This window comes from Panthera uncia, unplaced genomic scaffold, assembly GCF_023721935.1.
Source record: "Panthera uncia isolate 11264 unplaced genomic scaffold, Puncia_PCG_1.0 HiC_scaffold_1423, whole genome shotgun sequence".
NCBI classification, from domain to species: Eukaryota; Metazoa; Chordata; class Mammalia; order Carnivora; family Felidae; genus Panthera; species Panthera uncia.
In genome coordinates, this window is record NW_026058056.1 from 62,846 (window position 1) to 77,586 (window position 14,741).

Consider the following 14,741-nt stretch of genomic DNA (forward strand, 5'->3'; position numbering starts at 1 on the left):
ACTCCCTGCGCCTGCGCGGAGCGACTACGGGGAGGGCTCGCACCGCGGGGCCGGGCGGGGACTCCTCCGGGAGGCAGCGGACGAGCGGGTCTGCGGGACTTCGCAGGAGCGGGGGGAGGGCGTCTCGTGGGACTGAGGACTCGGGTGGGCGGTGTGAGGAGGGGGACCTGAGTGAGCAGACGGGGGAGGGGGGACGAGGGAGAGCGGGGAGGGGTCCCGAGGAGAATGGCGATCTCGCAAGGATGGAGGGAGGCGCCGCCCTGTGGCCGCAATCGGCTGCCGGCCTGGATCGTGGGCCGGCAGCAGCCAGGCTCCGGCTGCGCGCTCAATCCATTAGTCATTCAGCAAACATTTGCGGTGCGCGTCCAGTTTGCCGGACTCAGTGATGGGACTTGTTGGCTCACACCACACGTCGACAGACATCCGTCCGAGTCATTAAGCAGCCTCTGTTAAGCACCTACTGTGTGCCGGGCCTTGTGCAGTAAACAGTCGTTGCAACAGAATGCCCGTGGGAAACTAGCACACTGGGAGGAGAGGGAAAGGCCGCCGACAAGAGGACGGTAACTTGGCCCGCGGTGAGCGGTGAAAACAGCAGGGAGGTGGGAGCGTGGAAGGCTGCTGGGAAGGACACTTAATAGACCCGAGTAACAGCATCCCGGCACGTGTAACAGCCAGCGCAAAGGGAGGAGGTGTGTGTGTGTGTGAGGCGGGGCGGGGGGGGGGGGTTGTGAACATGTGACGACCCCTGCGAGCCTTGGAGGGCGGTGGGCAGGGCAGGGACTCGCCGGACGCGGTGCTCACCGGCGCCCTTTGGTGGCAGTGGGAGACCAGGGAGGAGGGGACTGTGTTAGTCTGGGAGGGATGGGGGCAGGGGTCGCGGAGGGTCGTTTTTAGGAACTGTGCTAAGTCCTGGAACAGCAAAGGACAAGCAGCGAGAGAAAGGGGGCGCTGCCTTGGCCTCTGCAAGCAGGTGCCATGAATCAGTGGGTAGGTGTCCGGCAGAAAAGGCTGGACGTGAGAACAAGCCAGCACTCGGGGTGCTTTCTGGAGCCTGGGGAAGTCAGGGGGTGAATACCTGCTTATTTCAAATTGACCAACAGGTCAGAAATAGTGACCTGGCCAGATCTGGGACAGGCTCTGAAGGCAGCTGGCCCAGTTGGCTTGGGGGGGTGGGGGGGTGGGGGGAGAGGGGAACCCAGCACCAGGGTGGGGGCTGCCTGTGTGACTGAAGTACTGGGGACGGCAGGTGGGTGCGAATGTGGGCTGCAACCCAGTGGACTGGACCAGAGCGTCAGACGCAGAAGGAAACAAAGGCAGGGATGTGACTGGGGGTCTGAAGGCAGAGCCTGAACCTCGGGCCATTAGAGGGGCCCGGTTAGTGAGACAGCCCGGATGACTAAGGCCCCTACCCCACAGCCTGGGCTCTGCAGAGTGCATCCTGGCCTGGAGTGTCACTTGACAGCTGGGGTGGGCACTTCGGTCTGAGTGGGACACAATCGCTTTCACCTGTAACACTAATATGCATTGCCCCCCAATTACACGTAAGTGGTTGATAGAAATCCAAACTGCAATTAAGGAAAACAGTAATCGCTGACCCTTCCCTCCCTGAGCCCACCCAGGCCCATGGTGGCAGAGCTGGAAGCTTCCAGTGAGGGTTCCAAAGCCCTACAGGGGGTGACGGCAGTATTGCTGTCGGGGCGGGTCCTGCTGGTTTTTGTAGAACAAAATCTGTTATAAAGGCCCTACTTTGGCTGCACGGGCCAGTGGAGTGAACGCCAACAAAGGTTTACCTACGAGAACAGATGGCAAGCCCTTTGGCCTGAAGTCTGCCCATCACTGGGTGCATGAGCCTGACCCCTGGTTGGCACCCACCACCACCTGCACGAGGGATTCTCCCGTCCTCAACGGTCTGCATGTGCACTTTGCTCCCACAGGGAGGCCTAGTGCCTTAAAAGCTGTTTTTTAAGTAGACTTCATGCCCAGTGCAAGACCCGAACTCACAACCCTGAGATCAAGAGTCCGATGCTCAACTGACTGAGCCACCCAAGCATGCTCTGCCCATTTTTATGGCTTTCCAAGCTCAGGGTCACAACCCACGTTCCAGTAAAGGGGCACAGCCGCCCTGGGCATTCTTCTTCCCGAGGCCAATCTTCCATGAAACAAGTTTCTTGTATTTTAAGGTTTTTTTTTGTTTTGTCTTTGAGAGCATGTGCATGTGTGAGGAGTGGAGGCTAAACACTCAGTGTGGAACCGGACACGGGGCTCGATCCCACAACCCTGGGATCGTAACCTGAGCTGAAATCAACAGTCAATTGACTGAGCCACCCAGACACCCAACAGTTTTTATTCTTTGAGGAGTGACACAGCGAACCCTGCCTCTTCTCGCTGGGCCTCGTGGGCAGTTTGCTAGCGGAGGTCACAGAGGCTTCTGCTGTTCCAAACGAAGGGAGTGTGGACAGTGTTGACCAGATGTCAGTCAACAGCTCTGACCACGGCCTTTAAACTGCAAAGCACCCAGTCACCTCAGTTAAGGTCCCATCTCACGCACCCCAGTCATATTCCAACTTCACGTGGTGAGTCGGCCTCTCTGCAGCGCGGCCAGGCTCAGGGGGCTGTCCAAAAGGACCCCGGAGTCCCTGATCTTTGCCCCGATCAGCATCCCCACTGGCAGCTCCAGGCCCCTCGCGTCAGCCCACGCAGCCTCCTGTGGCCTTGCTCCCTGCCACACCAGACACCCACCACTTTAGATTCTCGGCCCACGTCTTCCGGGCGAGAGGACTGCCTTATCAGGGATGGTGCCACACAGGCCACAGACGTACTTCCAGATCATCTGGTCCCAACACTGGTTCCTTCTGCCCACCTGGGGGAACCCGTTTAATCTGGTCACGCAAGCTGTCTGGCCGTTCCCCGTACTGCCTTCTGCTGTGGATTATAAACACAGCCACCCACAACCCAAGAGAGAACAGTGAGCAAATCAAAATGCAGAGGAAGGAAGCCCGGAGGTGGTGGCAGTGGCCGCTAGGGGGAGGGCAGGGAGGCAGGAGCGCCTTTCCATTCCGCTGTGTCCCTCCCTTCCCCTCCTGGCCGGCCCTCACCGCCCCAACAGAGGCGCAGACACTGTGACCACTGTCACACATGCAGCAGGCAGCCAGCTTCACACTCTCCTGCTGACCAGGGTTCCCACCTCGACCATCCCCCCCACCCACGCTGTCCATCAGCGAGCCAAAGGGACCACTGCCTGGCCAGTGCCTACCGAGGAGCAGTCCACCCTGGTCTGTAGGGCTTCCTCATCATGGAACAAATCTAGACAGAAATACTTGGGGGAGCGGGGCTGGGACCCTTCATCAGACCCTAGGGGCCGGTGTGACCCTGCCCCTGGAAACCACACGAGACCCAGACCCGGACAGCACGTGAGGGTCGCCGGGCCGGCGTGTGCAGACGCAGGAAGGGAGCGCTCAGGCTGCGCAAAGCCTCCTGCTGGTCGTGGACTTCACCTGTGGGCACGCACACCCCCAGGACCGGACAACAAGGGAGGAGGAGCCCCAAAGGGCACGGTGGCTCCAGGGGAGACACTTCCCTGGACCCAGGAGTGACCACCTGCATGGGCCGAAGCAGGCCCAGGGGAGGCCTGTGGCCGCACCTGTGGGATTTCGGTTGAAGGATCCAGAGGCAGGGGGCACAGACAGGACCGCACACAACCTGCACTGGTCACGGGGCCGAGGCCATTCATGCGGAGCCCCTACCCACACAGCGCCGGGCCCCGCTGTTAAGCGGGGCCATCCCTGTGTCCACAGCAGGAAACCAGGGCCACCTGCTGCCCAGCACTGGCCCAAATCACGCACCGCCTGAGCCTCCGACCGGTGAGCAGGCCCAGCCCCGCGGAAGGGAAGGAACAGTCCGACTCGCGACCAGAACAGGCTGCGTCTTTATTGGGCGAACGGGCTACTTGAGGGGGATGAAGCGGGACGAGTGGGTGGCCCCTATGCCGGGCCTGCCGTGCTTCACCGGCTTGTAGGTGATGGAGAACTCGCCCAGGTAGTGGCCAATCATCTCAGGCTGCAGGGGGGAGGAGCAGGGCAAGGAGTCAGGCGACCGTGAGCGGCCACGCCCCCGCCGCCCGCCCCGCCGCGCCCCACGGGTACCTTGATCTCCACCTGGTTGAAGGTCTTGCCGTTGTAGACGCCCACCATGCTGCCCACCATCTCGGGCAGGATGATCATGTCCCGGAGGTGCGTCTTCACCACCTCGGGCTTCTCCATCGGGGGGGCCTCCTTCTTGGCCTTACGCAGGCGCTTCAGCAGCGAGTGCTGCTTCCGGCGCAGACCCCGGTTCAGCCGCCGCCGCTGCCGGGCGCTGTACAGCTGCATCAGCTGCTCGCTGGGGGGGCAGGGCGCGATGGCGTGAGCGGCTGGGCCGCGACAGTCCCCAGGGTCCAGCCGCGAACGTCGCTGCTGCCCTGCACCGCCCCAAATCTGGGGAGAAGCCTTCAAAGTCAAGAGCTGCGAGCTGCAGATGGGGAAACTGAGGCAGGCGGATACGTGGCCGGCACCTCTTGGGCAAAGTGCTGCACCTCCAGCCAACCAGGCCTCTGCCGACCTGTGTCCCCGGAAGGGGGGGGGGGGCGGCCCCTCACGGCCCCGCTGACCCAAGCTCACGCTCAGGAAGGCTGCGGGGAATCCGAGAAGCCCGTGTCCCCGCACCCCAGCCAGACCTCCGCCACCCTGCCTAGGAGCTTCCGGCCACGCGCCAAACCCCAGCCCGTTCTCGCTTCCCGCGTTTTCGGCGGGTGTAAACAGTGTCACGAGGGGACACCCGGCAATTAGGTACGACCCAAACGTCGCTGCGCCCAAACAGCGCCCCGGCCCCGCCCGGCCCCCTTACTAGGACATGTCCAGTAGCTGGTCCAGGTCCACGCCGCGGTAGGTGAACTTGCGGAAAGTACGCTTCTTCTTCTGTTCCACTTCCGCCTGCGCGGGCCCGGGGCGAGGGTCAGAGGGCGGCCGCAGACTCGCCTCCCACCCCCGCGGCCGCCCTCGGGCGCCCACGGGGGCCCGCGGGGACACACGGCCTCCGGCCCGTCCCCGGGGAGCGCGGGCGGCCCCGGGTCGCTGGGGCTCGGCCAGGACACGTCGGCCTGCGCGGGCCTTCCCCGCCCCGCGTCATCCCGACACCAGCCCGGCCCCCCCCGCCCCCCGATAGGCGGCGGCCCCGGAGGCTCAAGAGATGGCTGCCGCAGCCGGGCGGCCTGCCTCCGGCCTTCACGGCACGGCCAGACCGCGGATGGCGCCGGATGAGTCGGGAAGAGCCGCGCCAACCCGCGGCACTCACCATCTTGTCAGCTCTTCGGAAAGGACCGCCCCTCCGCGCCTGCGCGATTATCACGAGCTCGCCCATGAGCCCCGCCCCGCGCCCGACAGCTCGGACGCGCTTCCGCTTTCTCGGCTGATGAGCGCGCCCTCTGCTGGCGGGAGGGCCGAGCGCAGGCGGCGCTCGCTAAGGAGACGCTGCGGCTGGGGCCTCGGGCACCCCGCCGCCTCTCTCGGAACCCCGCGCTCCCCGTGGGTTCGGGCCCAGCGCTCCGCCGGAGCTGGCGTCCTAGTGCGGGCGGCGGACAGCCGGGAGGGGCGGGGCGCTGGCTCCGCACAGGTGCCCCGAGAAGGCGGCCCTGATGGGGACCTGCCGCCTTTAACGGAGGGCCTCAGGTACAGTAGCAACCGTAGCGATGCACTACTAGGTTTCTGTAACGTCTGTGCACGTGACGGGTATAACGATGACAGAGAAAGAGGGACAAGGAATTAGAGCTATATAGTACTGTCCCACTTCTGGGTATACACCCCAATAACTGAAAGCAGGGAGATTTACATGTCCACAGCAGCATGATTCACTACAGCCCAAGTATGCATCCGCGGATGAAGGATAAACACGATGGGGTCCATCCACACGCCGGACTATGATCCAGCCTTAGGAAGGACGTCTGCCACCTGCCACCACGTGTACGGACCCGCAGGACACTGTGTGCAGCGAGAGAAGCCAGACACAGAAGGACACGTCCTGCGTGACCCCACTCACAGGGGGTCCCTAGAGGAGTCCCGTCCACAGAGACAGAGAGTAGACGGTGGGAGCCAGGGGTGGGGCAGGGGGCGGGGGAGTCAGTGTTTCATGGGGACAGAGTCTCAGTCTGGGGAGATGGAAAGTTCTGGAGACGGGTGGTGGGGGCGGGTGCAGGACACTGTTGAGTGTGCTTGATGTCACTGAGCTGTGCACTTAAGAGATGGTTACAATGGCAAGTCTTAATGCGCATTTTGCCACAATGAGGAAACAACCCGGCGCCTGGGTGGCTCAGTAGGTTAAGCGTCCGACTCCTGATTTCGGCTCAGGTCATGATCTCCTGATTCCGGAGTTGCAGCCCTGTGCCGGGCTCTGTGCTCACAGCGCAGAACCTGCTTGGGATTCTGTCTCTCCCTCTCTCTGCACCTCCCCCACTCATGAGCTCTCACTCTGTCTCAAAATAAACATTAAAAAAAAAAAAACGGGGCGCCTGGGGGGTCAGTCGGTTGAGCGTCCGACTTCGGCTCAGGTCATGATCTCACGGTTCGTGAGTTCTAGCCCCGCCTTCGGGCTCTGGTGCTGACAGCTCTGGAGCCTGCTTTGGATTCTGTGTCCCCCTTTCTCTCCGCCCCTCCCCTGCTTGTGCTCTGTCTCTATCTTTCAAAAATGAATCAACGTAAAAAAGTTTTTTCAAAAAGAAAAAAAACAAAAAACATATGGTAAGCTCTAGAACAGCCTCAAAGAAAACAACTCAAAAAATATGACAAAAAAATCATTAAAAGAACTAAAACGCTACCTTAGGAAATACTCATTTAACGCAAAAGCATGAACAGAGAAGCGTAAGAACAAAACAAGGCACACAGCACAGAGAAAAAGCGAAATGGCAGGGGTAAACCGAGACCACACTGAACACCAGGGGATGGGAGAGACCACTGGCTGGAGGGTGAGTTCCGGGAAGAGGGAGCCAGCGTGCAAAGACCCTGCGGTAGGAAGGAGGTGGGTGCTGCCACCACGGCCCCACGACCCAGCTGACTCTACCGTGCCCACGGCCGCGACTGAGGCTTCAGCCCCTTCCTGGCCTCAAGCTGGATGGCTGGGTGGGGTCTGGCTTAGACCAGTGGCTTTGTGGGGAGCTGGGGCTGGCCTGGGGGGAACAGGAAGTCTGGAAAGAAGCTGGGCCTCCTCAACCATTTCTACAATCCTGTGGGTAGAGCCAATTAAACCCTCCCAAAGAAGGGGATGTCCCTCCCTGTCTGCGACGCAGCACAAGCACAGTGTTTGAGGGCTACAGGGTGTGTCCTTCAGGGTGTGAAGGGGGCTCGCCTGTGCCCAGCAGAGCAAGGCAGGGGTCCCAGGAGCTCCTGGCCAGCTGGAAATCCGTGCGTCGTTTGCATGACGGCCTCTCACCAGGGAACCCTAATTTTACAGAGAATTTCACAAGTGAAAGGAGCTCATGTGTAACGTCGCGATGGCACGCGGTGTGGATGGAAGGCCCAGTCCTGCTCGTCTGTAAACCGGCCGTGGCGGCACCTCCTGAGGGCAGGGAGAAGACTCTGGCGGGGGCGGGCAGGTGCGGCCCCGCAGGGGCATTTTGAGGGCTTTTCTTCGCCTTTGAGCTGAGCCACCCTCCCTGCCGCAGATCAGATCGCGAGCGGGCTGTGGGCGGGGACGAGGGCTCTCCAGCCCCACACACTGTGGTGGCACCCCGTGCATTTTGGATCAATCCGTTCTTTTTATGTTTTACAATCTTCATTGTGGTCTTTAGACTGCGAGAATAATGGCCTCCAAAGACCCCAGACCTGGTTCTGGGACCAGGGATCTGTCACCTCACGCAACAGAGGGGACCTTAGCAAGGCCTGAGGCGGGGGTGACCCTGGGTACCCAGCGTCCACACGAGGTCCTCATGAGAAGGGGACAGACACGGGCGGACCCCACACTGCTGGCCATGAGAATGGAAGAGGGGCCTCTGGAAGCCGGGAAAGGTGGGAGACGGGGATCCTGGGGCCCAGAACTGTCAAAGACAATTTGTGAGCGGCTTTAAGCCCTAAGTGGGTGGTGATCTGTCACAGGGGCCCTTAAGACACCCCCCACATCAGAACAGGGGAGGACTGACCCATTTGGTTCATAGTGGATCCCCAGGGCCAGCCTCCTCCAGACCCAGGAGCCCCTCCCCACTCCCACAGGAAGTGGGGCCCAGAGCAGGAAGCCCTGTGTGCAGGTGAACGGACTCCCCCTCCCGTTGGGGCTGCAAATAGGGCCTTCGCTGCGCGTCAGCCCCTTCTCACTGGGGAAGGAGCAGTCAAGAAAAGGGACGGGAAGGTCCAAATATCCAGGGCTGGAAAGGCCTGGCAGACACCTGGTGGCCGCCGTGGGACGCTGGCCAGAGCTCAGCCCTCCCCACCTCCTGGCTCAGGCTTCCCTCCTCCCTCACCTCCACCGTTGGTCCTTCAGCTCTAGGAGCCGGGGCCATCGTGCTGCCTCCCGCCCCGGCCACGGGGCGGCCCCCACCCACCCGGATCCGTCCGAGCACCTTTCCTTTGGCATTCGGCGGGTGGCCGCTGAGCCCCGGGAGCCTGGGCCGGCAGCTCGCACAGGGTCCCCGGCTCCCCACTCGAGCAGGTGGGGCCTGGCTCCTGAGCCCTGGGAGGTGGGGAGGGCCAGCACAGGTCTCCCGCAGGGACGGGCTCCTCCTGGACACAGAAGGGACGCACAGCCGACAGCAAGGAGGGAATAAAAGCACACAACGTGGGTTTCTAATCCAAACGCACTTCTCTTTATTCAAACCAGGGTCAAACTGGTCGGTGGGGACGCCCTGAAACCACGTGCGCGGGAGAGCGGCTGACAAGGCCTCCTTGTCCTTGCTGCCGGGGCGGACGCGGGGCGGCGCCGGCAGAGGCTGGGCGGGCGCGGCCCCCACGGCGCACCTGCGGGCGCTGCCAGGCAGGTCAGTCGACAAAAGCAAGGAATAAACAAAAAACAAAACACGCTCAGTAGACTTTTTCTGTAAGCTCCCAGAGTTTCTGGACCAACAAGCCCCGACCCTCAAAGCCAGGAGTGAGGCACTGAAACGCCCCTCACTGCCACCAGTGCCGACGGAAACCCTGCTTTAAATTAAAAAATAAGCCAGTATACATCGTAGAAAATTTCTCTTAAAAATCTCACAATTTGTAAATGTATATTTTTTCTTTAACATAAAAGTTTACAATATACGGTAAAACAAAAGGCTCAGGAAAATAATTTCAAAAAAAAGGAAGAAAAAGAAACCTGAAGTTTTGAATTAAAGCTGAAGACATTTTTTTTAAACCCTGTTGTTGAACCAGTGACTTTTTTTTATTGTGCTGATGGGTTAGAGAAAGAAATATGTTTAAAAACTTCAGTCCAGACACCCACAGCCGCCTCCAAAAGCCTCTCGCCCCCCTCCCCCCAACGGTGAGCCGCTATTTTTCTGCCAAGTTTGTGATTGTCACGAGTTCACAAGTTTTAAATCCTGGGTCTCGGCCGCCCTGACGTCCACACGGCGCCGGCCAGCTAGCGTCGGTACGGGTGGAATCCTTGCACGTTGTGGTTCTGCCCTCGTCCAAAGCCACTTCCGCCGGCGGGGGGGCCCCCCGAGCCCGGCACTGAGGGGCCCCCATACGAGGGGGGCTGCTGGCTGGGATCTGAGAAGCCCTGTCCGAAGCCGGCCAAGTCCTGTCCGTAACCTGCAGGGAAGGAGCCCGGTGAGCTGCGGCGGGATGGCAGCGTTCGCCCTAACGGCCAGGGAGCGGTCCGTGCCCACGGAGCCCACCCCGACCCCCCGCAGGGCCCTGACCACGGTCTCTGTGCAGAAGGAAAAGCAGCTCGGAGACCCGGAGGACCCCACAGCCTGTGCCATCCGACCTCGGCCTCGCCTCCCCACCCAGTCCCGAGGACCTGGGGTTGGGCCCTGGCCACTGGAGACCTTTGAGCTGGGAAATGTCAAGAGGACCCGGCCCGGCTCGGTAGACTGAGGGTTTCTAAAAAGTTTAATCTTCAGTGTGCTGCTGTGGGGTGGGGGCGGCGGGGGGGGGGGGGGGGGGGGGGGGGGGGGGAGGGGTGCAGGCAGGGAGCTCAGGCACAATTCCCAGCAATTAAGAAATGCAAGCCTAGCCCAGGCCCCTCCCTCCAGGGTGACCCCCAGACCCGAGACAGTCCTCTCTGCAGAGCTGACCCCACCTGGGATCTTCCCTAAGACCGACGGGTGTGAGGAAAGACTGTGTGCCCAACCCAACGCCAGGCGTAAGTGACTCTGGGCACCATGCCTACAGAGCCTGCCCCAGGCGGGCCAGGGCCCTCCTCCGAACAGGGCCTAGAGCCTGCAGCTGACCTCAGAATGCGTGGGAGGCACTCTGGAAAGGGGACCGGCACCAGCCTGCACACCTGGGATGAAGGCGTGCCCCAAGGCCCCCGGATCCCCAGTAGAGGGTGCACATGGGGCGCCGACGCCTGCTGCCCGCAGAGGCAGAGCTCTAGGGCCCACGGGGCTGTGGCCAGTTGAGATCCTCGCCCCGGCAAGGGCCCCGTCCCAGAGGGCACCGCCAGGTCCACCCCCGCCCAGGACGGCAGAGGAGGCCGTGCCCGCTGCCCGGTACAGGCAGAGTGGGGACCGTGGATGAGAAGGTGCCACCTACCTAGGCCACATCACTGCTCAGCCTGACCATAAGAGTGTAAACAAAGTATGGGCCCGAAGCCTGACGGGTCTTGAGAATAGGTAGCCAGGCCTGGCAAGAGACGAGACCAGGGTGACTACCCCAGGGCAGCCTCGGCAGAGGGGCGGGGCGGGGCCACGCTGGCGGTCAGCACACCCCCACCCGGGGCTGCTCGTGCGCCGGACACGTGTTCTGCTGGGGTGGGGGGGGTGACAACCCACGCACTCAGGGACCGTGGCGTGGCACGGCGCCAAGGGGCCAAGCTGCTGCGATGCCAGGTTACTGGGAGCGTCCGGCCGAGAACGGCAATCGAGGGCAAGAACAGCCTCACGCATAGACACTGAAGTCTTGGGCGAAACGCAGTGTGAACAACCACGTGGGGGTAGCAGAGCCCCAGGCGAGGAGACGTGGGCCGAAGCCATGGCTCCCACAGGAGCCCCAGGAGCCCCCGAAGCCCCAGAAGACAGGCAGCCCGCCTGCATGGCCCCGCAGAGGTGGTAGGAGGCCCCGGGATGGAGGCCTGCTCTACCCAGGACACGGGGCCCAACCCCGTCCTCACGAGCCCCTCCCACGCAGGCCACGGGCCACCACCTAGCAGACCCCAGGCTCAGAGGCACCTAGTCCACGACCAGCCCCTCCGGTGAAGCATGGTGACGCCCACGCCAGCGCCCGCCACAGACCAGAGCCACGAGCCCACGTGGCCAACAGGTGCCCTCCCTGCACTCTGCACTTGGAAAATGAGACCACCAAGGAACAGTGCCTGCTGGGGGCGCCCCACCGAGCCCTCGCGCACCATCCTCCTGGGGGCCCGGTCACGGCCGCAGGCTCCCCAACCCACAGGCCCTGGGACGCCTGCCGCTCACGCGATGCGTTTCTCAGACAGCTCCCTAGCAAAACCCCAGGAAACCAAAATCCTCCTTTTCATTTTGCCGGACCCTCCCTGACAAGCCCCAGCAGAGCGGGCCTCCTTCACAGACGCTGGCAGGGAGGAAGGCGGGAGGGGGCGGGGCCAGATCCCCGGCCCCAGGCCTCGAACACAGGTCTCCAGCGCGGGCGAGAGTTACAGCCACTCACCGTACTGGCTGTAGGGGAAGTCTGGCTGGGCCGTCGGGGGCTTGCTCATGTCGGGGGCGGCCTGAGACGGAGGCGGTGGGAAGGCCAGAGGTGCTGCCCCTGGAGTAGCAGGTGGAGGAGGGACCCCAGGTGGGGCAAACTGATCCGGCGGTGGAGGCGGGGGCCCGTAGCCAAAGCCTGCGGGCAAACAGGAGAGGAAGACACACAGTGCACGACCGCGGCCCAGCCTACGGGAGCTGCCCGCGCCATTTCCCGCCGAGACGCACCAAGTGGCCAGGTCCTGGGGATGTGCCCCGGCTGGGAGAAGGCGGCATGCGGACCAGCGATGGTCTGGAAGGCTGGGGTGCCCGGGTGGGCCTGGGGCAGCCTGTCACCGCACCTCTGACAGCGAGTGTCAGATGGGAACTCCACAGGGAGTAACTGCACTGAAATACTCTTGAAAAAACCAAAACCAGTTGCCTAACAAAGCACAATCTGTGCTCTGAGAGGACAAAAAGAATCACAGTGAGCCTTTCACGAGGGCGGGGGTCACGCCTGTCCACGCTCTGTCCTGGGGGGCTCCAGAAAACCGGTTTCTATTCACCTGTGTTCTTGTTAGAAATAAAAATCTGGGGCACCTAGGTGGCTCGGTCAGTTAAGCGTCCGACTTAGGCTCAGATTATGATCTCATGGTTCGTGAATTCAAGCCCCACATCGGGCTCTGTGCTGACAGCTCAGAGTCTAGAGCCTGCCTCGGATTCTGTGTCTCCCCTTCTCTCTGCCCCTCCCCTGCTTGCACTGTCTCTCTCTCTCAAAAATAAATGAACATTAAAAAGAAAAAGAAAATCTGACATGGTCCAGGCCACGGGCAGCCGTGGAGCCTGAAAAATGTGACTGACCCAAGCCTGTGGTGCATCCCAAAAGCAGAACACGCGTGGGCGCCCAAGGTCTTAACGGGAAGACCGGGGGACAGTCTGTGTGGGCCGCAGGGCAAGAGCAGCGGCCAGCCACACTCGATCAGGTGAGGGTCTCTTTCCTGCTGAAGACCCAGTCACCAGGAGTGGCCACACCCTTTTCTTTTTTCCTTTAAACGCTTTTCCCCCCCGAGAGAAAAAGAAGCGGGGAGACAGCACGCACGCACGAACAGGGGAGAGGGGCAGAGGGGACGAGAGTCACATGCTCAACCGACTGAGCCACCCAGGCACCCTGGCCGCACCCCTTCCTACCAGGGACGAGCACTGAACCTTGCAGGCCTGCCAGCCGCCAGCCACCCGGGCACAAGGCAGAACAGAGGAGGACTGAGACTCCAGTTCGTATGCCCTCTAGCCCTTCGCTGCTTTGTTACAAGTTACAAGGCCAGGTCCAAAGGCCCCGTGCTGCGACCACTCGCAGGGCCCGCCCCAGTGACGTGGCACACTCATCTTGGACGACACAGGTGTCATCCACACGACCCTCCGAGCAGAGGGGCGTGGACGTGCGGCACCCCAGCCCCCCTCCTGGGGCCCACAGGACTTACTGAACTGTGGAGGGGCACCGTAGCCCTGTGGGAAGCCCTGAGGAGGGGGGAAGCCTCCGGGAGGGGTGGACACAATGTAAGAGGTGAACGGTGGCGGCGGTGGGGGGGCTCCTCTTCCCGCAGGGGGCGGTCCATAGCCACCTGTAACACAGGACACAGAGGTGAGGGCGAGGGCGTGGCACACGAGGCTCCGGGACGCCCTGGCCCACCGCGGGGCCGCCCCATTTCAGACCCTGTTCCTTCTCAGTTGCCCACGATGAGGACTTACCGATTGCCTGTCCGGCTGGTACCCACATTCCTAAACAGGAAAACAGAGAGGGTGGTTGGTGCCCGTCAGCTGAGCCCCGCTCCCCCGACAGCACTGGCTGTGCCGGTGAGAAGCCCTTCTGGAAAACGCACCCGAGGGGCCTGGCGTCCTGTTGCACTGTGGGCACCAGGGCGGGATGTCCCAGCCCCGAGGAAGGCGTCAGAGGAGCCCATGGTATACCAGGAGCACAGGCGTGACCCCCAGAGCTTCTCCAGCACCTGGGTATGGGGAAAGAGCTGCCGCTCGCGTCCTGCTTCTATGGGATGGGGGCCGGGGTGGGGGAGGGGCTCCCAAGAGAAGCCTGTTGGGTCAGGTGGCCCCAGCCCGGCCACCAGCCGAGCTACTGGGCACGCGGGATAACTGGTTTTCTAGGGCTGTGTGTTCTTTTGCAATAAAGAATTTTTTAAAAGACGACTCTGTGAGCCCAAAGAGGGGGCGCCAGGTGCCTCTGGATGCAGACAGGCCCACCTGACCTCCTCCTGCCCCTCCTTGGACACTAAAAGGGGTAGAGGCTACCAGATCCTGTCCTGGAGCCCCTAGGCACCCCAATCCTTCTGCCAACCTGTCCTTAACCACTCTGCTGACCCATCACAAGGATCTGACAGCCCAAGGGGCAGGAGCAGACCAAGAGGGTGAAGGAAACAGGACTCTGGGGCAAAAGCCCCAGTCTCCCTAAGAGCATCTTATCTTATCTGGGCCCCTGAGAGGGCCAGGCCAGGCCCACTGGAGGGAGTGGTGGTGACAGTGACGGACTCTCAAATCCACCAGGTCCTTCTGCCCATCCCCCTACCCCCAAGGCACTGCCACAGACCCCGGGGACAGCAAAGGTGCCAGCACGAGGCATCGAACTGCTCCCTCAGGCCTGGGAGGCCCTCCTCCAGAGCACGGTACTTGGAGTAAAGATGCTCACTGCCCTCTGCCAACTACGGTTGAAACTCATCTGCCCAAACCACAGACAGGGACTCGGCTACGGCCCAGACACACCACCGTCCTCCACACGGACCAGGTGACGACCTGGAACCTGGCCCCTTTCCCGTCTGCGTGCCGACCAGAAGGTGCCCCTCTAGGGGCGCGCGTGCTATGGGGGGACCAGCATGGAGCCTGCACGCCAACCTGCTGGGCAGGAGACCCTGGGGCCGGACGAGCAGGG

At 62.0% G+C, this 14,741-nt stretch overlaps 2 protein-coding genes across 2 annotated transcripts; both read right to left on the reverse strand.

Moving 5' to 3' along the window:
- Positions 1-3,907: 3,907 nt before the first annotated feature.
- Positions 3,908-5,409, reverse strand: LOC125917040 (40S ribosomal protein S15). Its single transcript, XM_049623290.1, has 4 exons — positions 5,329-5,409; positions 4,882-4,967; positions 4,143-4,377; positions 3,908-4,056 (listed from the first exon to the last, which is right to left on the reverse strand). The coding sequence occupies exons 1-4, from the start codon at positions 5,392-5,394 to the stop codon at positions 3,943-3,945; spliced, it is 501 nt and encodes a 166-aa protein (XP_049479247.1). The 5' UTR covers positions 5,395-5,409; the 3' UTR covers positions 3,908-3,942.
- Positions 5,410-8,798: 3,389 nt separating this feature from the next.
- LOC125917038 (DAZ-associated protein 1) lies at positions 8,799-13,817 on the reverse strand. The gene is made up of 4 exons (XM_049623286.1): positions 13,553-13,817; positions 13,285-13,425; positions 11,790-11,966; positions 8,799-9,749 (listed from the first exon to the last, which is right to left on the reverse strand). Exons 1-4 carry the CDS (start codon positions 13,578-13,580, stop codon positions 9,577-9,579), a joined length of 519 nt encoding a protein of 172 aa, XP_049479243.1. The 5' UTR covers positions 13,581-13,817; the 3' UTR covers positions 8,799-9,576.
- Between the last annotated feature and the right edge of the window lie 924 nt (positions 13,818-14,741).

Excerpts from the sequence above, each read along its gene's own strand:
- LOC125917040 (XM_049623290.1), bottom strand. The coding sequence starts at position 5,394 with ATGGGCGAGCTCGTGATAATCGCGCAGGCGCGGAGGGGCGGTCCTTTC. Across the intron at positions 4,378-4,881 it reads CAGCTACTGGACATGTCCTA|CGAGCAGCTGATGCAGCTGT; the intron begins GTAAGGGGGCCG and ends CTGCCCCCCCAG. Across the intron at positions 4,057-4,142 it reads TCAACCAGGTGGAGATCAAG|CCTGAGATGATTGGCCACTA; the intron begins GTACCCGTGGGG and ends TCCCCCCTGCAG.
- LOC125917038 (XM_049623286.1), bottom strand. The coding sequence starts at position 13,580 with ATGTGGGTACCAGCCGGACAGGCAATCG. Across the intron at positions 13,426-13,552 it reads ACCAGCCGGACAGGCAATCG|GTGGCTATGGACCGCCCCCT; the intron begins GTAAGTCCTCAT and ends CCTGTGTTACAG. Across the intron at positions 11,967-13,284 it reads CGGTGCCCCTCCACAGTTCA|GCTTTGGCTACGGGCCCCCG; the intron begins GTAAGTCCTGTG and ends GTTTGCCCGCAG.